The sequence below is a fragment of the Camelina sativa genome, chromosome 11 (genome assembly GCF_000633955.1).
Source record: "Camelina sativa cultivar DH55 chromosome 11, Cs, whole genome shotgun sequence".
Taxonomy (NCBI): domain Eukaryota; kingdom Viridiplantae; phylum Streptophyta; class Magnoliopsida; order Brassicales; family Brassicaceae; genus Camelina; species Camelina sativa.
In genome coordinates this window covers 30,367,264-30,394,696 of record NC_025695.1, presented here as the reverse complement: position 1 = coordinate 30,394,696, position 27,433 = coordinate 30,367,264, and the positions used below count along the sequence as shown (strand labels likewise).

General features: G+C 36.7%; 2 protein-coding genes and 1 long non-coding RNA gene across 3 annotated transcripts; 1 reads left to right on the top strand and 2 right to left on the bottom strand.

Moving 5' to 3' along the window:
• Positions 1,265 to 3,067, bottom strand: LOC104724700. Its single transcript, XR_757745.2, has 5 exons — positions 2,291 to 3,067; positions 2,018 to 2,108; positions 1,797 to 1,939; positions 1,634 to 1,718; positions 1,265 to 1,532 (listed from the first exon to the last, which is right to left on the bottom strand). It is a non-coding gene; the product is annotated as an uncharacterized LOC104724700 (long non-coding RNA).
• LOC104724699 (probable ADP-ribosylation factor GTPase-activating protein AGD9) lies at positions 18,829 to 21,151 on the bottom strand. Its single transcript, XM_010443249.1, has 7 exons — positions 20,941 to 21,151; positions 20,694 to 20,812; positions 19,987 to 20,422; positions 19,630 to 19,896; positions 19,413 to 19,538; positions 19,224 to 19,325; positions 18,829 to 19,135 (listed from the first exon to the last, which is right to left on the bottom strand). The coding sequence occupies exons 1-7, from the start codon at positions 21,007 to 21,009 to the stop codon at positions 19,028 to 19,030; spliced, it is 1,227 nt and encodes a 408-aa protein (XP_010441551.1). The 5' UTR covers positions 21,010 to 21,151; the 3' UTR covers positions 18,829 to 19,027.
• On the top strand, positions 22,441 to 24,758 carry LOC104724698 (transcription factor MYC3-like). Its single transcript, XM_010443248.2, has one exon. It carries the CDS (start codon positions 22,605 to 22,607, stop codon positions 24,426 to 24,428), a length of 1,824 nt encoding a protein of 607 aa, XP_010441550.1. The 5' UTR covers positions 22,441 to 22,604; the 3' UTR covers positions 24,429 to 24,758.

The following is a 27,433-nucleotide window of genomic DNA, read 5'->3' as shown; positions in this document are numbered from 1 at the left end:
AATTCAAAGTCGACGTTGAGCGCGGTGGTAGGGCAGTAGATTCCACAAATACGGATGGGGTTGAGGATCTCCGCTGTTCTGTAGATGTTGCGTACTGTTATACACACACCCATTTTGCATTCACTATGTCTTACTGGGTGGGAAATCAGGTTGTCGCAAATACTTGCGTCTGCCCCTTTCCTCGGCCTATCACGACCGGCGCTGAGTACAGTGTTTTCCGTCGCCTTCATATGACGGACAAGGGCATTAGTGTATATGTTACCTGTTTAGGCCAAAATTATAGGGTTGTTTCTACAATTGGCCCTTACGGCGATGGTGGCGAATATGGAGAGCTCATAACAGGCGAAAGTACTAAGAGACATCGTCAGCCTAACGGAGTCCTTGAATTAGACTTACAATTATTTGTGGGCGAGGAGGTGTCTGAAGAGGAGGACTATGACTACGACTTCTGGACGGAGTATGTTATGTCTGATATGTGTGGGGAAGATATTGTTTACGCTTTTGCTTCTTGAATTATGTTCGCCCCCTGCACTCGTTATGAATTAACATTGGTGTACGTCTCATTCACTTTGTGTATGTTAAAATACCCTATCGTTAACTACAATTACGAACCCATTTTGGTATATGTACTCTCATGCACTCCTACTCGATTATAATTATTTAAACAATTAAGTAGTGTGAACTACTTGTCAAGCTCGTGTTATCGGATTTGAAATTCATTATATTCGAATTAGCTAAATATTAGCTTTAACTCACCCATCAGCTAACCCTAAGCTTTTAAAAATGACATTTGTAGGTTCTCCGATGTGACAAGTCGTATTTATTATTGCTTAGATATGAAAGTTTTTTCATCATTATGTTTACCTTATGTGTATCCAGTTACGTGATTATCATCAATTCATCCCAACGATTCCAGTACAAAGGGGTATAATTTTGTTTAAAACACAATATATATATATATATATATATATATATGTTATATATGTTATATTCTAGAATATAGTAGTAACTAATATCCCCAACTAACTCCTCAACCTTTTCAGGCAGATATAGGTCAATTCTAACGTTGCTGTTTTGGGCATTTACAACGGTTTGAACTCATTCTGTTTCACACGGAAAAATAGAAAACAAAGTTCATTATGTAACTAATAAGGAGTTGACATGTGTAGGATTTTTCTGAGAAACGTTTATTGAAAAATATAAGTTGTTCTATTTCGTACTTCAACGTTACTCTGTAAACCGCCCAATGTATGGACTGTTCTGCTTTACGCTTGATTGAATATACGGTTATGTAACCTTGTGTACGTAGACCTAACAAATCAAGACTTATCATCGTTTGTCCTTCTGATTAATTACAGCAATCAGGTACCAAATTTTGTTCAGACTTAGTACAAGCTTTCAGACCATTCAAAAAATACAATATATGGAATAGAAAACCACATTTGTTATCTCTCCTTCATGAGACATTGTTTCATCTTGTGTCACAACCCTCTACCCATCGTGTCGCATCACATGGTTAATGTGATACCGTGCTGCAAACTCACATATGAAATTATTTAAAAATGTAGATGTAAGGTTCTGAACAATATGAACAAATACGGTGTCATACTAATTATAAATAACATAAACTTACAGATGTTGGTGATGTTCAAGTCCATCGAAATCTGCTTTTATGAATATTCTAGAAGAGGCCACGGTGTGTACAAGACATGGTACACCTACACACATTTGCCATATTGAGTAGCTTGACAATTTACATGAAGTTGGTTCTATCATATTAATCTGCTGTGACATACCTTCATATCTCCCAACCTTACAGAACCGGAAGACACAAAACACTGGTTCAGATTTGACGAGATCAGGATACCCGTTTGATTCCCAAAGAGTGATAAATCGAGAGGCATAGAAGTCTATGAGACGACATTTGATTTTTTCATTCCTGCATTAACGCATAGTTGCTATAACTGTATTATTTATCAAGGTCATATATATATCCTATGCTTATAATAAACTTTACCTGCCATTCAGTAGAGTGAAGACAAGTTCACCACAGCTGCCATCTTCACGTCTTCTTATGACGTCCACATGAACGATGCACCCACAAACATCTAACGCGGGGAAAAAAATTCTAGATTTAACGATTATTTTGAACTTTTTCCAAATGATGCACATAAGTTCGAAATTCTAAACTTCCCAAACGACCACTAAATAAATCTCAACATTATTATCAAGCTCATAAATTCACGGACATTAATATTAAAAATGTAAAGAGATTATAGATAAAACTGACCCAAAGTGATGGGATGAGTTACTCTTGCCACGATTTATATCATCGAGATCTTCGAAGCGGAAGTAATTTTTGTTATTCAAAGGTTGGATCAAATCTGATACTAGGATTTTTGTGTCTCTCCTAATCCTAGCAGTCACAATTACCCTTATGCATTGTAGTACTTAAGGTGTCAATCCAAATGGGATTATGCTAATCACAAAAGATGCAATCAAGATAGTACAAGTTAAGCCAATTCAGAAATGGGGTGGTATTCTATCAACATAATGAAACAGAAATGTAAAATGAAAAATGTAAAGTACTTAAACAGAAACTAAATGCAAGATAAATAAATGAAATCAATGCAGAATATAAAGAAGCAAGAGTAACAAAAAGCAGTAAATAAACAGGATGAAAACTAAATTAAACAGGAAATAAACAAGAGCAAACTAGAAAAGAACAGAACAATGCACAAACAAGAAATTAAACTGGAGCTCGACCTAGCACTCGAGCGAGCATGGTATGAACCAAGGTCGAGTGCATGGTCGAGTGATGCAGAACACAAGATTAAATGCAAAACTAAAGTGCAGAAACTATAAAGCAGAAAAGACAAGTAATTAAATGCTAGAAACAGAAGCAAACAAGTAGCAAATAGATCCTAAGGATGAGAATTATTGGTTGGTATTAAACTTAATCTATCTAGGTTGCTTAACAAAACTCAATCAACAAAGAGCTAATCCTTAGACAATGATCTTAAGGGCTTACCAATCCACTCTCATGACAGAGGTAATCAAGTTTAGTAACATCCTAACCCAACTCTCATTGGTGAAACCATACTAAACAGGCTTTAAGAATCAGATCATTAATGTCAAAAATCACTTTAAACATCTAATCTCTTAGCATGCTTCATGATAATCTCTAGACTTAGCCTTATCTAGCAACTTAGACATTGGTGTGATGCTAAGAAGCTTAAGATCTATCCTTACCTTCTCAGTATAAGAATAGCATAGAGCATATCTAATCTAGAAAGGATTTTATGGAATTCAAGCTTAAACAATCCTAAACAAACTAAGTTCTCTNGTGATGCTAAAAAGCTTAAGATCTATCCTTACCTTCTCAGTATAAGAATAGCATAGAGCATATCTAATCTAGAAAGGATTTTATGGAATTCAAGCTTAAACAATCCTAAACAAACTAAGTTCTCTACCAACCTAACCCATCCTTAAGAATCTATCTCTACTCAGAATCTAATAAATGAGATGTAAGAACACAAACCCAGAAAATGATGAAACAGACATAATCATAAAGATGATGATAAAATAAGCAACTTTGTAGAAGAAATCAAATGAAAATACTTAAAGGATCAAAAGTTACGAAAATTACAATTTTTTGGTGGCTAGACCTAAAAAACGAGCTTGTTCTGTGGCCAGAATTAAGAGACCTATTTATAGAAAAGAAGGGAAACCCTAGTTAGCTAGGAGATAAAATAGAGTATGGGTTCTCTCTAATTTTGTCTTCCCGTTTTATATTAGTATTTTCTAATCAATTCACAACCGTTACATCCTACTTACTCCTTTCATAATTAGATTTACTGAGGAGGGGATTTGATGAATTTACTCTCATCCACTACTACTACTTGTCTCGAGGAATATCATTTTATAAATATACGGTGTCAGTTAACGTGTCGAGATCGTATATCGGATTTGAAATGAATATTAATACGAATTAGACAAATATTACACTTATCACGTCTCGGTCCGCTAACCCTATGGTTTTAAATGAGACTATTAGGTTCTACGGCATGACAACTCGTATTTGACGTAAGTCGTTGGTACTTATAATTTGAAATGATTCATATCTCCTCATTGTGTTTTTACTGAACACTTTTTAAAGTAAGTAATTATTTACACCTTTCCTCAACGATAACAGTATAATTTTGGTTAAACCGATATGTCGATATTTTGTTTTTTTTTTTTTTTTTTTNTTTTGAACCAGTAGTCTGTTACGTAATTGTGACGTCCACTTTCTCCCAACTAGTACAGTGTAACTTAGATCTGATTAGGCGTTCGTTTACACCGAGACGAATAGAAATATATATAATGCATTAATATTCAACAATATATACAAATATCCTCACCTAATTTCTGAACTTTTGAAGCATATATATGACAGAAAGAACGTTTCTATGGTGTAATTTCCTTTAAATTTAATAACTATACAAGAATAAAATCTCATGCAAAAATGTCGAAACCACACAATAAGCTCCCATATCTATCTGATGATATTTTCCTCGAAATCGTAAGGCTTCTGGCAGTAGATGGGCTGTCGCACCTTGCTCCAATTTTAAAGTCGGGTCGGCGAGGACTGAAGACGGTGCTCGACCCCTATGTTCTAAAGGATGCAAACATCTACAACATCTGTTGGCATCCGGTATTGTTCCAAACGTCAGACGACCCAAATGGTGGCCCACAAGATAAAGGGATTCATAGGCGTATGTTCAAAAGATGCTTCAAAGCTGGAAACGAAGTTGCGATCTACTACGAGGGCCTCCGGATTGTTGCGGAGGAGAGAGACATCAAGCGAGGCATTTCTATTCTATCTCGTAACGTTCCCGCAGACGCTGATGCAACACTTGCATGTGGTATTTTTTCTATGTTATATGGAAACAAGCAGATGGCGGTTCATTTTCTTCACTTGTTTGATGCACATCACTTTCCTCTCAAATCGCATGAGGTCAGATTTATCGGCAAGGCTGTGTTTCGACGGTTGTTTACATACTAGGTGGCACTTCAAAACACATTCATAGATAAACTAGTCTATCCATCTACTCACCTGATCCCTAATCCGGAGTGTGCCGCCATCTGTTGTATCCAATCCGGTTTCTTCTCCCTAAACTTTTGAGATTATGACATCTTGTGTACTAATTGCGGACTTTAGTGGTTGGCGAAATCTATATGTGAAATCCTTTAGTTCTATAATCTCCTCTGTGTCTTTACAGTTTTTATTTTTTGTTGTCATGTACGGTTGTATACGGCTGGGTACGTACATGTGAACTTATATGAGCGGTGGTACGTACATCGATGAATTTTTGGAAATGTTATTATCAAGTTGATATAAGTAATACGATCGACGGAGAAGGTCATGGTTATCTCATATTATGGTTGTCTCTTATTTAATTCCCGTTCGATGACAGATAATTTATATTAATTTGACATCGTCAGCACGAACCGTCCCACATCTTTCCGACTATGCAGCGTGTATGGTAATTAAATAAAACCAAACGATATGTATGGGACTAGTCCATGTGTACGTACATATGCTTAGTTTAGCATTCCGTAATTCCTTTACGCCACACAAAATACAACTAGTTAGTCACTGTGTACAACTGTGTATTTATGTACGATGCCCTTCTTCGGTGTACATACATATATATATCGTTGTGGGAATGGGGTTGATGTCATACATTTGTGTACGATGACGGATAACACTAAATAGAATACATTCGTTGATTAGAAAATAAACTTCAGCATACACCGGATTACACTTTCAGCTTCCAAAAAAAAAACAACCATAAAGTACATAATATTGTAACATTAACCAAGTTGGCGACGGGAGTCACTAAGGTTAAGCCGCAGAAAACATGAAAAGAGGCTCTTAAAAGAATGAGCACAACTCCTGTGCATACCAGTAGAAAAAACAGGACTTACACCCAGTAAGGTAGCTACTGCAAGTACACCTACGGTGGTGGAGGACAGAAGCCGACGATCTCACTTCGAACGGGGGACCACGAAGATGGAGGTTCGCAACATGGAACATCACCAGTCCAACGACTTCAACGGCGGTGTTCATCTGAGGGACCATGCACCAGAAAATATTGCCAAACGCCTCAGCCTCCATCACTTGGCTGGTACACGTTGCGAACAACATGTAAGCGAAGTTTGCATACGGATCAGTTAGTGCAAGAAAGCGTAGCAATGCCATACCTTCAGCAATTGTCAGGGAGTTTGAAGCAAGCCTGACGCCCTCTAGGTAATTCGCTACGATGTGGCCCCTCTGGAGGAGAACTTCAAAGTAGGACCTGAACTTAGACTCCATATGGATGAACTGTGGCCATGACACAAACGGACAAAGTTGAACAGTTTGGATGTCGACAGTATTCAGCGCTTCGGCCAAGGCGTGGGTTGGGGTGACAGACACGGGGATAAAATTGACAAGGAGGCTTGTAGGGTTTGACAGCTTGATGGCCAGGAAAATCTCATTTGGAGAGGTGTTCATGGTTTATCTTTTTTGAGTCGATATGGGCTGAGGATGGTATTTGCTATGTGTAGGAACAAAGTCATCTTCTTACATAACACCTATATATAGAGAGAACAATGGTAAATTTTTTTTACTATATCAGATAATTAATTCGATGGTATTGATAGTAAATACACTCCCGTAAATGGTAATATTGTAGACGATTAGATTTTTATAAAATGTAATGATTTATGTCTGTTTAGCCAATTTACAATTGGCTCTGTTGGTTTTTTGGTAGTCGTGTACGTGTATATAAGTAAAATTACATAACTGTTATTTGACATCTAAAACTCTGCAAGTCATTTCAATTTAAATTGATTTAGATGGATGTCAAATCAGTTGGAGTATGCCATTGCATTAACTTTGGTGGGTGTTTCCATGTGGCCATTGCATTAAAATTGAAACATGTCATTGCATTAAATACCACTACTAATACATACAAACCCAAGTAATTGCCCTATATTATATATTTAATCTAGTGGTTTCAATTTTAAGTATAAAAGGATACAATTCCAACTAAGCTACACGGGCATGTAGGTGTTTATGTAGGCCTTAACCATTTGTCCTCATCAAATAGGTAAGGGTACAGTTTGATATGTATCGTAGACAATAAAATAATGGGAAATATTAGTTTAAATCAAACTTAACATCTTACTATGTTCAGCTTGTGGGGAGTTGGAGAGCAACATAAAGTGTATTAAAAAATCTAGCATATTGCTTCACTCCTTTGCTTTGCATGTGTCTGTCATGAGACGTTAAATATATTTGTGTACGTAAATTAAATCAATTGTCGAGTTCTCACATTTGACAATGTTCGTGGTTAGCTTTATTATCTTGCCTTACTCTGCAAAGGTGCATCACTGAAAAAATACTTCGTTTAATAGGAAGATTAGAAAGGATAGGAGATAAGGTGTACACGGAAACGATGAAATGCAAATAAACATAGTTACAGTAAACTCAAACATGTTTCGTTATAACTACTAAAGCATTTGATTAATTCGGCGAGCGCACCATCAGAGTGTGCATTTCTTGCAAGGATGCTTGTAACGGCCCTCCATAGTGTCCACGTCTTTCGTCGTCATTGAGAGTGCACATTTTATTACGCACGAAGGAGTTGTTATTTCCCCATCATCAGGGTAATCAAAAAACACACCATAAGTGTTATTGTGTGATGTTCCATAGTGAATAAGCTGGCAGATAGAGTTCTTCACACAGCTCTCCAACCTCTTCAGAGTCAAGTGGGTAGTGTTTTATAGAAAACAACCGAAGCAAATGACCCGCCTGGACACCGGACCCTTTGCAGATGCACAATATGGCATACACAAGAGTAGCGTCAGCATATGTTGGGACGTTACGCTGGAGTAACTTTAGCGCCCCTTCAATGTCCCCAACTTTTGTTACAAGACAAAGGCCTTCATAATATATGGTCGTTGGATTTTCCGCCTTAAGGCACCTTTCAAAAACTTCCTGTGTCGATCACCATCAATGATATCATCGGGGTTACTGCACAGGTTGAAGATGTTTGCCTCTATCAAGACGTCGGGACGGTAAACTATAGTTTTGCCTCTATTTCCTGCACGTAGGAGTGACTGCAGGTACCACTAGTGTTTGGCTGCCATTAGTTTAGCTATTCGCGCCAACATATCGTCACGAAGATCTGGGTTGGTCATCTTTGTAATGAGAATGTAATGAAAGTATTATATGCACATAGGAATGCAAACTTAAATAATACTCACTTGTTGATGTGGTTGGGGAATTATTTGGTTGGATATAAATGATACTTGATATAACTGCGTGACAAGATGGCGAGGTGACATCAAACCACTAATAATTATATTTTTCGACATCCACTAACATAGAGATTGAGTGTCGTTTTGGGCATCATAATGGGCCCTTAATATTTTAGGCCTGTTTACATCATAAACCGTTGCGATGTTTACATATTAAACGACGTATACGCGGCCATTAGGTTAGAGCAACTTGGCGAGAACAGTAAAACTTTAAGAAGTTAGTCAATATACTTTCAGCTTCGAAATCCTCTTACCACCTAGGTAATTTTACTGGGGGAGCAATGGTGGAAAAGGCAGTGAAAAATGGGAAGGAAAAAACAAAAAATGCACGGTCAAAATGTGGTGACACAGAAGTGGGAGGGGGAAAACAAGACGAGTGTCTGAGCGTCAGGAAAAACGTGGTCAGCAACTGTTTTTTCCTAACATTGGGGAAGAAAAAAAGGTTGGTTCGGACTGATGTAAGTATTGAGTTTTAAAAGAATATAATTTCCACGAATTGTGCTGAAGGTTGAGTGACTAAAATTTGTCTCTACGAAACCAGCATTTAAAGGTCCTAATGGCAATGCTGTGGAAGGGACAAGGGGAAATCCTAATAAAGAGAAGAGCTGCATACCTAAACCCTTTATTTACATAGTTTGTGAATGAAAACTATTTCGCTGCTACAAACATGCCATATGCAGAACTATACAATTTCCGGTGGAGTAATGATATAAAGCCATTCGTTCTAGGCAGATCAACAACTTGGGGAAGATCTGGTGGAGGAATAAAAACAGAGTTCTTTAAGAAAGTGGACATACTATACGTCCCAATAAAGTAGATAAATGCGCAGTGGGTTGGACTCGTTATTAACATGGTATTACGGAAAGTGGATATATTAGATCCTCTCGGCGAGTTCAACAACAAACCTGAGATGGTGCAGTGTTGTAATAGGAAATTGTGTTGGCTGTTTGTTTTGGTAATTATCCCTTATCCTAAAATTGGGAAAAAATTTCCCACACATAAATCCCCCATTTCCTAATTTCCTATTAGTATATACGTGTCATAACCATATTACGGATTTGAAATGATTTATAATCTACTTTGTCAATCTCAATTATTCAATACCCGCTCAGTTTAACGTAGTGGCAGACATGACACCAGTTGGCAACTGCGATGTGACAACTGATACCCCCAAAAGTCGTATATACAATAACGTAGATGAGATGTTTACAATTAAGTAGAGGGATGTGATTTATATCTCATCGATGTGTTTTGTTGACTAAATTTAATATGATGTGTTTGTAATCAAATTGTACTAAACGACCACAGTGTTAACTAAATATTTTCTGGTTAGCATTCTATATATAATAATTAAAAAACCTATAACTCCCACCTACTACGTAGACATTTATTTTTTTATGTAGGTGTTGAACACCGTCCACAAGTTGCAACACATACGAAACATTGTTTTAGAAAAATCAAGTGAAAATGTCGTCTGCAACTCAAAATATGCCTGATATACTAGATGAAATGTTGATTAAAATCCTCGACTTTCTCGCAGTTGATGGTTTGGAGTACCTCGCTCCAATATTGAAGGCAGGTCATCGAGGTGTAAAAATGGTGCTTACACCCGAAGTTTTAAAGGATGCTAAAATCTTCGACATATGCTGGCATCCGACGATGTTCCAAACACCACATAACCCAAATGGTAGAGTCCAAAATGAAGGGATCCATAGGCGTATCTTCGAAAAATGCCTAGATGTTGGCAACAAAATGGCAATTTTTTCGAAGGTTTGCGGGTTGTTGCCGAGGTGAAAGACATTAAGCAAGGTATCGAACTTCTAACTCGTAACGTTCCCACAGAACCTATATCGACACTAGCTTGTGGGTTTTTTTCTATGTTAGAGGGGAACAGCAAGATGGCTATTCATTTTCTTGACCTGTTTGATGCACATCACTACCCACTTAAATTGGAACGAGCAAGGTTTATGGCCAAGGGGTTGTTCCGATTGCTGGGTAGATATCAGACGCCGCGAGTAAACACATACAGGGACATATTCGTCTATCATATTGCTCCCTTGATCCCTTCTCCGGAACGTGCTCGATTGTGTTTATTGGAGCATGGTTTCTACTCTCTCAACTATCAAGATTATGATATTGTCTGCACAAATTGCGGCCTTTGGTGGTTGGCGAAAGCTATATGCGAGATCCTTTATTTATATTATCTCATAAGATGTTTGGCCCTAATCGTTCCATCTAATGGTCTTATGTTATCAACACAGTTCTTATATCTTCTAGAATCCATGTAAGTACTATAAATCCGGCCTTTAGTTTAGAATGTCTCTTGTTGTAGTAAATTTGGTTCATGTAACACCTAATGTTGTATCCTTTATAAGAACGCGGTATCTATCGCTACTTAATATGTTGTTTAAAATGGTAAGTGGTTGGGTGCCCTAAACGTAACCAAGGCATTGGAGAGGAATTATGAATATAAAACCTTATAGATCGTCTTCCCTTGCAAGAACCCTTAAATATAATAGTAGGACGTACACAACCTGAAAGATGTTATTGTAGTAACAAAGTTGATAATTTGAGTGTACGTTCAAGAGTATATAATTTTAGTGTACGTACAAGAGTTTATAATCTAAGGTAATGTACGTACAAGAGTTTGTAAATTGAGTGTACGTACAATAGTTAACAAGAGTTCGGTAATTATCGTTTTTTGGAAAATAAATATAAATAATTCTTCATGCAGATTCTTCAATTTCGTATTAGTATATACGTGGCGCCACCATAATAACGGATGTGAAATGCGTTATACACGACTGAGCCAATTATCTTGCTTAAATTCCGCTAGGCTCTACGTCGGGGTAGACATGACAGCAGTAGGTTGGATGAAGTGACAGCTCCTACACCCAAAAGTCTAGGGGGTTAGCTAAATAAGTATCTCGTTAGCGTTCTATAAATTATATTAATAACTGTACCACTCCCACTGAGTACAACCAGAACTTTAAGTTCTTCCAACACCCTTCTGTACAAGTAGTTGTTCCTACTGAAAAATCACATCAAGATGGCGTATGCGTCTCAAAAAATGCCTGATCTACCAGATAAGATGTTGGTTATCATCTTCGAGTTTCTAGCAGTTGATGGTTTGAAGTACCTTGCTCCAATATTAAAGGAAGGACCTCGAGGAGTGAAAACAGTGCTTACGCCTCAAGTTCTCAAGGATGCTAACATCTCCAACATTACTTGCCATCCTTCTTGGTTCCAAAAATTACATCACCGAAATGGTAGAATCCAAGAGGAAGGGATGCACCGGCTTATCTTCGAAAGATGCCTTGAAGCTGGGAACAAAATGGCAATCTATTACGCAGGTCTCCGGGTTGTTGCCAAGGAAAGCGACATTGAGCGAGGTATTGCACTTCTAACTCGTAACGTTCCCGCAGAAGATGATGCCACACTAGCATGTGGGTTTTTTTCTTTGTTACATGGGAACCTCGACATGGCGGGTCATTTTCTTTACCTGTTTCATGCATACCACTACCAACTGAATACATCTCAAGCAAGGCTTTTGGGCAGGGAGTTGTTCATGTTGCTGGGTAGATATCAGACGGCGCGACTAAACACGTACAGGGATTCATTCGTCTATCCTATTGCTCCTTTGATCCCTTCTTTGGAATGTGCTAAATTGTGTTTATTGAAGCATGGTTTGTACTCTCTCAACTATGGAGACTATGACATGGTGTGCACAAATTGCGGCCTTTGGTGGTTGGCGAAATCTATATCTGAGATCCTTTAGTTATATTATCTCCTTAGATGTTTCGCCCTAAACGTTCCATCTAAAGGTCTTCTGTTATCAACGCAGTACTTATATCTTCGTCAACGGCTTTACGCACACTGAATCCGGCCTTTTGTTTCCATGGTTTTCTCTTATACTAATTTTGAATCATTTACCACCTAATGTTGTATCCTTTTTTTTTTTTGCTGTTCTCTTACGCACAACGACTATACACAGTTGATAAATCTGCCAATTGGGTATGTACAACTATGTGTGTTTGGGTACATTGTTGTTTACGTATGGTATGAGTAATGTTTAGTTATGGTACAAATGTGTTTCGCTTGGTAATACATCAACAAGATAATAAAATAATACCACGTACACAACGTAAATGAGTTGTCTGTACGTACACTACGAACTAAATTATGACTGAACGTACACAAGATTGTTACTTGTGAGTGTACGTGTACTTATACGTGATATAGTACATTTGTGGCCAACAAGGTGGTCTTGCCAAAACATTTACAATGACTGTTATATTGCATTTACAATATAATAACGTCTCCAGTACCATGTTAAATAACGTTATTGATGTAATATAACATACGTAGCCGCATCAATCGAACCGTAATTAAGAAAATTTTAAATATACATCCGAACAAAACCAAAGAAAGCGAAAGAGTCGCGCTTATTAGAGAAGGAGAGAGAGGGAGTCGCTAGTAAGTCGCAAGTACCAGTGGTGACGCTTTGTTTTATTTAAATAGCAACTCCCTGTCTCCTTTCCAAACCCAGGGTAGAAACAAATAACAGGAAATTATCAGAGAAAACCATGGAATTTAGAGTTGATGCCATCGCTGATCTTCAACCAGGAAGAACGAATTGGTGCATCCGTGGTTTGTTACTGAGTTCTTTCAAAATCGGGTTCTGCTCCTTGTTGATAAACGGGTTAGACCAGTTCACTTTGTAAAATACTTGCACAAAGTTGTTAATCTAACACTGGTCTAATACACGATTGATATGCAATTTTTAGGGTGAGACAATCGAGGTTGCGTTTTTACCAGGGACCTACAAGAAATTGAGGAAGTATATCGATGATGGTGATTGGTATGAAAGTAGGAATTTCATGATCATCCAGCCAACCCTTAGGGAGAGGAATACACATCATCCTTTCCAAATCAAATTTACAAATAAGTCAACGATGAATCTGCTCCAATCGGTTAATCAGAAACTTTACTTCCGTTTCGAGGATTTGGGTGATATATCTCGTGGGAGAATTACCCATCCCATATCATTCGGTACGCTTATCTTAAAATTTTCATTACACAAATTGTAGGAACAACGATAAAAAACGTTTGCTATACCTAAATGATATATTTGGGCACATTACTAGTTTTTTAGCCCTGATACTAAATAATTAGGTTAGTAGACCATTTCATATCAAAGTACATAAATTGTAACGTTTAAAGTATGTCTTCCCCGAATCAGATGTTTGTGGGTGTGTAGTTGGAGTGGAAGACAAAAGATTGCTGGAGGGGGCAAATGCGGCCAATGAAGTTATCATCACCTTACTGAATGGGAGGTAAAGGAGATTTGTGCTACCTTTTGAAAACATTTTCATTGAAAGTTTTTTCCTATTCCCGATCTATATTAACATGAGAAAATTGTAGGAATGAAACCCTGAAGTGTCGTGCCATAGCTGACTATGCAGCTCGCTTCATAAATGCTTGGGAAGCAAACAGGTGTCATCTTACTTTTACATCCGAACCCGTCTTTTGTATTTTGCGGTTCTGGAAGGTTGGAAGCTACGAAGGTACGTTCGATTTGATAGATCAGATAAGGAAAATAGTTTGTGAAACCATATTTATCTTATTTTGTAAATGTTCTGTAGGTCTACCATGTCTTGTCAACACAGTTGCCTCTTCGAAAATCTATATAAAACCAGAATTCGTAGGAATGGAACATCATAAGGCGCTGTAAGCTGTTTGTTTTTCTATAAAGAAATCTACTAAAATATGTTGTTACCGTCAAATACGTTAATACACTTTCTATATTTACCGCAGATCTGAATTCGTTGGATGTTACTATATAAAACATATAATGGAGCTCATAGGGGAGAATACAGGGCCTTAAGAAGAAAGGAACTAGACAGTCGAAAGGGAGAGCTCAGAGAGTTTAGAATATTGAAAGAACCATCACAGATCTATGCAATTTATAATCTATTCCTTTTTTTCCGGTGTGTTTGTACTTCTGAATGAACCGAATGTTACGCTGATTATGGATAATATATGGTTATATTTTGTCAACAAAATATAAAAATTAGTACAACGTTATTTATGTACGTATACAACAATAGTTATCTACGATTTACGTACATATTTGCTATCAACCGTACATCGAACAAACGGTAAAAGTAACATAGTTCTTTGGTCCGTTGACATGTACAGTGAATGTGGTTAAACCATTTGCAAAACTATCCTTCCATCGCATTATGATCTCTCTAATGGACCACATAAAATACACAAACAGATATATCTTCGCTTTTGTAAGTATCTTATTCAAACACTAAATCGTTTGCTTGACATTTCTAAAAAGCCCACACGAGTAATAGGCCCAACTAGGGCAGCCGAGACCAATTTCTCCAACAATTATAGTCAAACTTAAGGCTGGGCTTACAAATTTAAAAAGGTCCATCGTAAACATGTTACAAAAAGCGATGGTGGCACTTAGGAAAAACGAGTATTATCCTCACACGACATCAAAAAAAAGGTACAGACAACATTTAATAACCGATGATAAGGACCTCCTCTCACCAAAAACGTTAATATGGTACTACTATTGTTGCGGACCAAATGTGAAGTGCACACCAGATAAAGAGAACACGTTTATTGTCGCCCCTACACTACGTATTAGCTGGACATGTTGTACGGTTGTGGCCAACCTGTTGACACTGAACAAGCATGCTGTTTACAGGGCCGCTTCGACTCCAACGCAACTTCGACAAAAGACTTCATCCTCGACATCTTTGGCCATCTTGGAGGATTCCTAACGCATGTACGCATGGCATCCTCTCTAGATCAAAACGCCTACATGAACACCTCTTATACCTCAGATTGACAACATGCGTTGAGGTACCACAACTTACTTGAAATCGATCTTCATCAATTTCTTGAACCTTTAAACGCCTTGAATGTTCAATACGTGCCTATGAGTAAATGAAAGCGTAAGTTCATATAACCTACGGAACACAACATATCCACTAACATTTTCCACTCCTTTCAATAACATATATATCGATGGATATGTTAATGAATCTCATACCTGTAACAGGTTCTCCACTCCTTTGGTGAGTAAAGTTGGCATTGCGGCAGCTTGTTTTCTCCTTGTAGCAAACCAACGTGTCAACATATTCCGAACAGCTTCTAATAACTCTACAATGGGATAGGCTCTCGCAGGATTCAGTACTTTGTTTAGCGATTCTGCAATGTTGCTCGTGGTGAAGTTGTACCTATCACCAGGAAAGTGTGCCCTGCTCCACTTGGATACATCTGCACGCAGCAAGTAAGCATGCAGTTGCGGATTCGCTTCTTGAATTTGCTAGAAGATTTCTTCGAAATCAACTACACGGTACGCTGCAGCTGCATTTTTTACCAGCCGGAATGTTTCGCTCCCACTAAATCTCTGAATAATATTCTTGTGAAGATGATAAGTGCAGATTCCACGACTTGTCAGGGGGTACACTTTACCGATAGCTTTACCAATAGATTTATGCCGGTCAGATATCAGTGCAAGCTCTTCATCATCAGGAATTACACTACTGAATTGCGTAAAGAACCATTCCCACGACTTGTCGTTCTCTGTATCAACAACCACATACGCCAAAGGGAAAATATTAAAATTCCCATCTTGTGTTGTCGCTATCAGAAGAGTCCCTTTGAATTCACCTTTCAAAAAGGTTCCATCTACAACTACATCTTTTCGCATATACCTGAAACCCTTAATGCATCCAGAAATCGCAATGAAAACATACTTGAATATGTCTTCTGCATCAACGACCAGTCTAGTAAGGGTCCCCGGATTATAGGACCTCAGCCTGTATAAATATGCAGGTAATTCAGCGTATCCACTTTCAGGTGTACCCCTAACATACTCCCGCGCCTTTATAAGTGTACGATTTGCCTTCCAGTAGCCAAGCTATTATATGAAAATGGTCAGTAAAAGACATCAGCATTGAACAATATCAACTAGATCGAATTATATATATGTGCAATGCAGGCCATAGGATCAACTAATTTCTGAGAAAACCAACAAACTAAAGCTACGATCAGTTTGTTATTATTTCCACTACGTCTTCACGTACACAAAGCCCCCTAGCAACATAAGAAAATTCTCCGTGTACACCCTATAGACCATCACGTACACAAAGCCAACCAAAAAACAAACATATTAAAAAGACTGCATTTTAAGTATTCCAGTAGCCCACATGTACACCATATCGTAGGTTGAGCCCTTCCCCAACAAGATTTGGCACAACAGAAACTCCCACACCACCAACATAGTCCTTCTATAAATGAGCTAGGATTGGTGGTGTAGCATTACGGTTACGGCCATATCGTTCCGTAACAGAGCATGTATGTTCACGACAATATTTACGAATATGAAACACCGACGAATCACCCATGGTTGAAGCCTGTATTCTCCATTTACAACCTTTTACCCAACACTCAACGATTAACAAACTGGGCGTTGAATATCGAACATTGTAATCATATTTATCTAATACACTCAACACCCTCAACCTTGCCACCAACGTTTCTTTGCTATCAAACTTATCCCCTACAGCAATATCACCACCTCCGTTTTCTATTTTGCGAACCTCCTTCTCAATTGCATCAGTTGCAGAGTTAGTCTTGCGGGTACGGATATTTGATTCTTTGTTACACACCTTTTCCTCTCTACAAGACCCACCCCCAGGTTCGTCGTCCAATGATTCCTCTGCTCCATCCGGGGCGAAGTTGGAGTACAGCCGATAGTCTTCATCCCCTGAACTTACACCATCGTTGTCGTCACAGTAATCAAATCTATTGTTCTCCTCGTCATCTGCTTCATCTTCATCTACATCCTTTCCTACATTATCTTCACCGTCTACCTTCCGACTCTCGTACTCTTCATCTTTCTGTCCCATTTCCTCTGCCACGCCTACGAAATCATCTACAACGACTTCAGGGGTCTTGGGTGTTGGTTCTGTGGTTTTCGGTTTAACTTCCTCGAACAAGGTTTCACCAGATTTATCTTCAATCTCAACGCATAGCCGGATGAGTTCACCCCTGCACTGTTTGAGAAAATTTTGAAACTGCCGACCATTCGAAACAATCACCGGTGGCATATAACATTCGCTTTTTTATATCTATCTAACATATAGCTCAACTGTATTCCGGAAGTTCCTTCACAGAAACCAAAGTCATCGAACACCATAACATTAAAGTCTTCAAACTTCGTTTCTTTATCGGCAATTATAATCCTGCACCCTTTGCTAGTACCAACATCAAACAACCATCGCTTTTTGTCTACCCTCCACCTCCCACACACCAAAATGATATCTTGCTCTTCCATGGATGAACCCAGAGGAAAGATTTCCAAAACTGAGTAGGAAAAAGACGTTTGCTCCGGCCGACAAACAGAACACGATTGATGAATCTGCTCCAAACTTTATTACATGAACACCATTAATCGGAAGGACAGCAAACGTGTTTGGATCTTCCTCCAATAAGTCTATCGCAACGCTAGACTGTCTTTGCCAGCTCAAACAAATTCGTATTATTCTGGTAAGACTTTACAGCTGTCAAAAATGCTTACTAAATCTACCACAGACTAGAAGTCTACCAATACACTACGAAAACTATTTCAAAAAACAAACAAAGTATACCAAAAATATCTGTAACGGGCGAAGGCTGTCACATAAATCTGTCGCAACAGGCCATTAGCCTACCATAAATATCTTCCCACCCTTTTACGTCGATCGATATACCCGCTAAAAACATAAGTCTATTATCAAGGGCAATTCCTCAACCAACTCAATCTAACGAAATCATATATCTATCGATTTGATCTACGTTAACCGATAAGTGTACCAACACTACAACTAAGTTTACCAATAATATCTGACGTACACCTACTATCAGGCACCTAACTATACAAACTATAACTACCGACTTGATGTACCAAATAAATGTACCATCAAAGAATCGGTAGACTTTCTCCCAGTTCTCAATATTTTTTTTTTCCACTAATGGCATTGGCCGTAATTACGTTTTTTTCCCAATAATAGTTTCAAGGATACTAAAGATACAAAATTTAGTCTAGTAATTAACAACTATTGTGTGCTACTTTTGTAATAAAGAACCTTTTATGTAATATTAGAGTAACTCTCCCATGTTTTTATCAAGAAATTAGAAGAAAATAAATAGAATTGGTTAATACAAGTTCCCGATAAGGTCAAACAAACACTCAAAAACCATCTGCTCGCTTTCTCAATGTTTCTGCTTTTCCTACAAAAGTTTTGATTGGCTATATAAGTTTCGACCTCTGTATTTTAATTTCAACTTATTGTTTTACTTACAATATCTTGCAGACAGTATTAAGTGCAAAACCAATATCTAGCAAACAATTTCAGAAAACTTGAGACATTTTGACAATCTACATGCAGTATGACCCTTTTCAGCTTTCAGGTGACCAAATTTTGTATTTAGTATCATTACAACATATAGTCATATACTATCATCCACCAAGTGATCAAATTCCAGATAAACATCTTACATACCACAAAAATAACTCTTTCAACTACAAAACCAAACAAAAAAAAATGGCATTTTAGATCTGACAATGTGTCCTCTGTAAATCAAAAGATATCTGTATGTGTTCTTACAGCATTCTATCCTGAAGATCACTGAATATACTAGAGGCAAATGTTCCCAGCTTATTCTTTGTTTCTTCAGCTATGTTCGCAAGAGATGACATATCTTGCTGCGCCTGTGGAATGAAACAAAGTCCAAATAAATAAAAAGTAATAAGCAGAGTCAAGAAAAGCTGAAGAATTTGATCCTACTCGGTATTTTACCTGGAACGAAATCCGGTTGATGAGTTCGCTCGCAGTAATATCGATGTTGGAATCATCTGGTCCGTGGCCAAACAGATCGGAACTTGAAATAGCTGCTGAACCCTGTTAGATATGTAATTGCATTAGGTATGTATCAACAATGAGACTTAAAGAAAAGTTAATATAGAGTTTGAGAGGTTTAGGACATACTGAGAACTTCTGAAGGGTAGCTTTTGAGTCCAGATCGGCATCTCTGTTCTGATTCCCAAAAAATTGGGCAGAGGAGATTGATTTTGCATTTGAGAACTTCTTTCTTGCTTCATCTGTTTCTTCAACCTAAGTAAGCAAAATACAGTTAAGCAAAGAGGATATGATAATTGACTTCTATATCTTTCTTAGGTCCTGTTAAAAATGCATATTTCTTAACCTGGGCTTTGGATGAGCTTGAGCTTGATTTCTTAGGGAAAGCACTGTCCATTCCAAATTCGTTAAAGAAATTCGATGACTTTGGTGGAGCAACATGGCTAAGCACTCGTGTGCCATTTTGCCCACCAGATTGCTGCTCATCATCGAAGTACTCAAATCGAGAAGCATATGATGATCCAGCAGCAGATGATGTGTCGTTAGTTGAAGAAGCAGCAGGTATCACAGGTACAGGTTCTTCGGGCTTCTGCTCATAGAGGTTATCTTTTGGCTACATAACAATAGAGAAAAATCTAATCAAAACCAAGAAACAAGAAGCGAGCTATCATTCTTTAATAAAAAAAAAAACGAAAACCTTTACCTTAGTAGTAAGCTTACGAGCACCAAGACCACCAGTCTTCCCTGTCTTTCTCGACACAAGAGGTTTCTTAAAAGTACTAGCCACAACTTTCTGAGAAGCTTTTGGCGAAGAAGAGGAGACGACAGTCTCATCTTGCTTAACCAAAGAACTCTCTTTTGTCGGAGGTTCAGAAGAAACCCCGTTCTTAGATGACTCCAAAGGCTGAGAAGCAGCAACAGAAGGCAATGCCGTTAAACCAGCTTCTTCCGCCATGGCTTTAGCAACTTCCTTAGCAAGAGTCTGCTTATATAAATCAGCAGCTCTTGAAGTGTACTTAGCCTCGATTTTGCCACCGTCATTCCATCCATGTTGCTTGAAAAAAACCTGAGCTCGGTTGTTCCCACCAAACATCATTGTCCTTAGCTGCTCAGGACTCCACGAGTCTAAATTCGTCGACCTTCACAAAAACAAAACTATTTAGAGCTAATGACATAAAAACAATGAATGGTATTATATTCAACAAGTAGATCTACAACAAAGTAAAATGCTATATATAGAATAGTGAAAGAGGAAAAAAAGAAGTCAACATCGTCCTGTATAATCAAAGCTTAAACCCTAACCAAGAAGTGTGGAAATCTACAAGTTCCTGAAGCTAGAAAATTAAACACAGAGAGAGTTCAATTTAAATGCTAAATCAGTGTTCCAGAGAGTAAGAATCCAAATTTTACCTCACGAAGCTGATATGAACACCAAGACCTCGATGAACAGCTGAGCAATCGATACATAGGAAGATCCCATAAGGAACCGAAGCCCAAGTTGGATTCTTCGCACTACAATCAAAGCACACCTAAGAAACCGACAAAATCACAAACCAATCGGAAGATTAGAGTCTTATAACTTCCAGATCTGATCGAAACCAAACCAAATTCAATTCAATTTTATACGGAGAGAATGGGAAAAAAAAAAAACCCTAACCTTGTTATCGGGTTTTGATTTCAGCTTTCTGAAAACAACATTCTTATCGGTGAGATTCTCAGTCGCCATAGTTGATTAGAAATCTGAAAAGGAAGAAGTAGAGAAGATTTCCCCCAAAATCTAAGATTTCTGAAAGTGGTGATGAAGATGGATCGACTCTTCAACAAAGCAGATTATTATTTTTATTTTTGCTTACGAAACATGTAAAGGTAATTTATTTATTTTATATTTTTTACGTTTATGATTTGTTATTGTGAGAAGGCCTTACATTAGATTAGCGGATCAATACTAGATCATATGGGCTTTACTGGCCCAATAGTAAAAGAAGCCTGTTTTGTATAAATATTTTTTTTTAACAAACATTGTAAAATATAAACTTTAGCCGGAAGCTTATAAATATTTAAACATGAAATCTAAACCATAAACACAAAATTATTAACTTAAATCATCGTATTAAACTCGATTTGTTGAATTTCAACATTAAAACTTATTTTGACGATTATTCTAAAGATGGACATTTTAATGGAAGCATGTTAAGGTATTAAATTAAGTTACCATAATAGTAACTAGTACACCAATTCCTCTAGAACACGTTGCTTAATTACATTGTTTGTGTTTAGTGACATGGATAATGTCTTGCAAATCTGGCAAGAACTTAAAGATATATACGGATTACTTTATAATGTAATGTCAATTAATCTTATTAGTTAATTAGTGAGTGGGTCTAAAGCCTTTTGTAATTACATCATCCACGAGAATCACGTGAAGTGGAGGATCATCGTTAGCCATCGTGATTAAAACCATCGAATACTGTACATGTTGTCTTTTTCACTCAATACTTTTCTTCTTTTTTCTTTTTTTTTTGTGTGGGGGGATATTTTATTTATTTTATTGGTTGGCATTATCATGTGTAACTTTTTCAAAATCATAAATTAACAATAGGATAACGATAAAAAATTAACTGTTGATGGAAAAAAATGTGGTTAATATAGAGTAAAATAGTATAATAATCCAAGTATGTACAGTACTATATGCCATGACTAAAATATCAAAGTGGTTTCCAATCCCAAAATAAAATATAAAAAAAAAAAGAAAGAAAGAAAGAAAACAAAAAAAAACAAAATGGAAAGCAGAAACGACTACTCTCTTACACAGAGGACCCAAACAATAAAAGTGGGCTACACACAAAACATAATTTTCAATGTATGTCCAAAATAAATATGCTGACAGGTTTATGTGTGGTGCAAACCGAATAATATCATAATTGTGACTAAATTCATTAAACAAAAATTATCACACCATGAATATTTTAATTTCGCTATATTTGATGTCAACAAAAAAAAAATTAAAATAATTCGTAGTATTTATTATCTTATAATATGTTACAAGTTACAACTCTCATATTATATAAGCTTTTTAATATTTGTCAGAAGAAAATAATAATGTATAAATTTACAGTTGTAATATATATAAAAAAAATATAATAAAAAAGAGAGAATCATCTTCTCCAAACAATCACTAAACGCCATTTGCTTAGCTTTTCCCTATTTTGATTTTTCATCCAACACGTCACCTCTCTCTCTCTCTCTCTCTCACCGGAAAAAAAAAGTCTTCACCTTTCACCGGGAAAAGTCTTACCCTTTTCAAACCCGGCGGCTGTTCACATGAACGGCGGCACAACATCATCAATCAATTTCTTAACAACCGGCGACGATGACGCATCGGCGGCGGCGATGGAAGCTTTCATCGGAACAAACCAGCACTCATCTCTGTTTCCTCCTCCACCACAACCACAACCACAACCACAATCTCTTCTTCCTCCTCAGTTCAACGAAGACACTCTCCAACAACGTCTCCAAGCTTTGATAGAATCCGCCGGAGAGAACTGGACTTACGCTATCTTCTGGCAGATCTCGCACGACTTCGATTCATCAACGGGAGACAACACTGTGATCCTCGGTTGGGGTGATGGTTACTACAAAGGAGAAGAAGACAAAGAGAAGAAGAAGAACAACACCAACACGGCGGAGCAAGAGCATCGGAAAAGAGTGATCCGCGAGCTTAATTCGTTAATCTCCGGCGGAATTGGAGTTTCCGATGAATCAAACGACGAGGAAGTCACGGATACTGAATGGTTCTTCTTAGTCTCGATGACTCAGAGCTTCCCTAACGGCGTTGGACTTCCCGGTGAATCTTTCCTAAACTCTCGTGTGATTTGGTTGTCCGGGTCGGGTGCTTTAACCGGGTCGGGTTGTAAAAGAGCTGGTCAAGGTCAGATTTATGGGTTGAAGACGATGGTGTGTATCGCTGCTCAAAACGGCGTCGTTGAGCTTGGTTCCTCGGAAGCTATTAGCCAAAGCTCAGATCTGATGGATAAAGTTAACAGCTTGTTTAATTCCAACAACGGTGGTAACAATGGTGGTGAAGCTTGTTCTTGGGGTTTTAATCTCAACCCAGATCAAGGTGAGAACGATCCAGCTCTTTGGATTAGTGAACCGGCGACGAACACCGGAATCGAATCTCCGGCGAGGGTTAATCATTCGAATTCTAATTCAAAGTCAGATTCTCATCGGATTTCGAAGCTTGAGAAGAATGATATAAGCTCTGTTGAGAATCATAATCGTCAAAGTTCGTGTCTTGGTGAGAGAGAGTTGAACTTTTCGAGCTCTGGGTTGAATCAAAATGGGAACTTTCAAGGTGGGTTGAAGTCGAACGAGACTTTTAGTTTCTGTGGTAACAACGAGAGTAACAAGAAGAAGAGGTCTCCGGTTTCTAAAGGGGGTAACAACGATCAAGGGATGCTTTCTTTTAGCACTGTGGTTCGATCAGCTGCTAAATCTGGTGATTCGGATCATTCTGATCTCGAAGCATCTGTTGTTAAGGAAGCGATTGTTGTTGAACCACCGGAGAAGAAGCCGAGGAAACGTGGGAGGAAACCGGCGAATGGAAGAGAAGAGCCGTTGAATCATGTTGAAGCCGAGAGGCAGAGAAGAGAGAAGTTAAACCAGAGGTTCTACTCTTTGAGAGCTGTGGTTCCTAACGTTTCCAAGATGGATAAAGCTTCTCTTCTTGGAGATGCTATTTCGTATATCAATGAGCTTAAGTCGAAGCTGCAACAAGCGGAGGTCGATAAAGAAGAGATTCAGAAGCGGCTTGATGGGGTAAACAAGGAAGGGAAAGGAGGCGGAGGAGGGTCGAGGGCGAGAGAACGGAAATGTTCGAATCAAGATACGTCGATAGAGATGGAGATTGATGTGAAGATCATAGGTTGGGATGTGATGATACGTGTACAATGTAGCAAGAAGGATCATCCAGGTGCTAGATTCATGGAAGCGCTTAAGGAGTTGGATTTGGAAGTGAATCATGCGAGTTTATCCGTTGTGAATGATTTGATGATTCAACAAGCTACCGTGAAGATGGGGAGCCAGTTTTTCAATCATGACCAGCTCAAAGTTGCCTTAATGACCAAAGTCGGAGAAAACTATTGATCAAAGCTGGCATATTGAAGAATTGAAAAGACTAGTGTAATGTATTAAGATCTTAGACACAAAATGATCTCTCTTTGTAAAGTAGTAAGTATCTCATTTTGCATCACTCGCTTCATGTTGTTTAATGTTGTTGTTCATTAGGAGAACTTGTTTAGTTTCTTAGTGTAGTGTTTCATAAGCCTCAAGTGAAGAACGAAGTTGGAGACCAGACCAGAGAGAGAGTTAGTAAAATAATAATAAAAAATCTTTGGTTTGTACTTGTATGTATATATATATATGTATGGAGTAAGATTAAGTGAGATCCTAAATTCTACTGAAGTTTTTTGGTTCTATGTTTGAAATTTTTGTCAGTTTTGTATGCAAAACTTTTGGGTTATAGATGTAGCTTTATAAAAAACATAAAGGTCCAAAATTATGAACTGTAGTGTACCAAAAAAGCTGACGAAAAAATAAGTGGTCGTAAATGGGTTTTGGTGCTCTTATCTTTTTGAGGGGATATGAGGAAAACTGTTTGTAATGCCGAAAATGTGGAGACATGAGTCATTTGGTTGTACTGTATATGTTTTAAAATAATATTTAATAACAACAATTAAATGTTGCCTTAATACACTTATTTAAATGTTGTTAGTTTTTAAGTTATATGAGTAGGAGGAAGTCTTTTTAGTGTCTATCTTCTTATCTTATGTGTGAGTTCGAGTATATCTCTAAGGTTTAGAGAGCCGTGTGATCTATCTATGTCTCTTTTAGTCCTCTGTACATTAGTAAAGAGTAGAGACTAGTCTTTAAGTATATATATTAGGTGATAATTAAGATTTTCTTTAAAGCGCAATTTGGACCTAAGTTCTTAGATTTATTGACACCTTATTGAATTAAATTTAGAAGTTTGCTGGTAGTAGGTTTAATATTTTTTTCTTAATTGTAATAGGGCTTTTAATCTTAAATTTTCGTTTAAACCAAAATGTGAGGCATTTTATTTTCTGCCAACACGAAGAATATTTATTGTAATGATAAACATAGACTACTTTTCTCCACCATTGATGAGTTCTAATTAAAAACCACCAACTTAAGTTTTTTATTAAAAAAAGTGAAAATATACCAGTTTGACACAAATTTGGCAATTAATTGCTAGATTAACACTCCAATTTATCCAATAACTAGAATGACACAATTTTTAGATAAAATGACTAAAAACCCAGATTTTTTTTAGCTTTTTTTTAAAAACGAAAATACAATATAGCATTTAATATTTTGATTTAAAAAATGATTAATGAAAAATATAAAATGATTAAAAAATAGACTAAAACCCCAGAAAATATGTTATTTTTTTTTTTAAAACGAAAATACAATAGCATTTAATATTAGCATTTAATATTTTGATTTAAAAATATGATTAATGAAAAATATAAAATGATTAAAAAATAGACTAAAAACCTAGAAAATATGTTATATATTTTTTTTTAAAACGAAAATACAATAGCATTTAATATTAGCATTTAATATTTTGATTTAAAAATATGATTAATGAAAAATATAAAATGATTAAAAAATAGACTAAAAACCTAAAAAAATTGTTATTTTTTTTTAAAACGAAAATACAATATAGCATTTAATATTTTGATTTAAAAAATATGATTATGAAAAAAACAAAATGATTAAAAAATATGATGTTTATTGTTTTAATATAATTTTTAAAAATAAAGTATGACTAAAAAATCTGCTGTCACTATATCAACATAAAACAAATTTGTTATCATTGTATTCATATATAATAAATCTGTTATCAAGCAGCAGATTTTTTAGTAGGAAAAAACAACTGTCATAACATAAGAAAATCTGCCATAACGTATATTGTGCATGTGGGTCAATATAGCAATTTTAAAAAGACTTTCGAAAATCTGTTATCAAACAACAGATTTTTCCATCAATCCAAAAATCAGTCATAACTTACAAAAAATCTGTCACCACTATATGTCAAACTAGCAATTAATTTTACGTTTATAAATCTGTCGCAATGTGACAGATTTTTTAAGTGAAAAATAAAACTGTTACAACAATCATAAAAAATCTGCCACAAAATTCCAAGAAAATTGACTAAAACAATGAAAATCTGTCATGACTTTATAAATAAGTCTGTCGCGTTAAGAAAATCTGTTGTTCACAAAAAAACTGTCGTTACACACTTCAAATAAATCTGCCATAGAAACAAAATCTGCCGTCAAACTCTGCAAATTAATCTGCCATCTAAAATAAGTCTGCCAAAGAAAAACTGCCATCGACAATAAATCTGCCACTTACAAATTAATCTGCCATTACTTGTATGGCAGACTTTTATAAAAAAAAAAAAGAAAAACGAAATTGCAGGAATTTTTAACCAAGGGTAATATTGACTTTTTTTTTTTCCTAACAAAGCAAAAAAGGGTATTTTCGGTATAAAACTAACCCAACTGACCCTTAAATTTTAGGAGTTAATCTAGCAATTAACTGCTCAATTTAGGTCAAACTAGTGATTTTCCCTTATAAAAAAATGAAAAATATGTTTCATGTAGTACCATAAAGTTGACCCACTTTTAAAGGAAATAATAGCCATCTTTCATTTCATCTATCTTTGGATATGTACTGTATATTAAATAGTTCACTGATTCGTTCACACTATAATTTTGTTATGAAATTACGCCTACAAGTAGATTCAAAAAAAAAATATATATATATACGACTACAACAACTACGGTTAATAATTACAAAGTTTGTCTTTAACTAACCAACAACCAAAGAGACCGAAACACTCTCGTTTCTATGAAGTTAATAGTAGCTAATTGTTAACAAACGTGTGAGGGCAATATGCTACCCAAAATCGAATTTGCAAATATACACATTTCACTAAAATTAGATTAGTTTTCGTTAGTCTTTTCTAAAATAGAACTGAAAACATATTGCTAATCAAATATAACAAAAGTCTCTCTTCCTTCTTCATTATCTCTCTCTCTCTCTCTCTCTCTCTCTCTCTC

Bases quoted from the DNA above. Each gene is read 5' to 3' on its own strand.
- LOC104724698 (XM_010443248.2), top strand. From the start codon at position 22,605: ATGAACGGCGGCACAACATCATCAATCAATTTCTTAACAACCGGCGAC.
- LOC104724699 (XM_010443249.1), bottom strand. From the start codon at position 21,009: ATGGCGACTGAGAATCTCACCGATAAGAATGTTGTTTTCAGAAAGCTG. The intron at 20,423-20,693 runs GTAAAATTTGGA...GTTTTTGTGAAG, and splicing joins GTTCATATCAGCTTCGTGAG to GTCGACGAATTTAGACTCGT. The intron at 19,539-19,629 runs GTTAAGAAATAT...TTGCTTACTTAG, and splicing joins CAAGCTCATCCAAAGCCCAG to GTTGAAGAAACAGATGAAGC.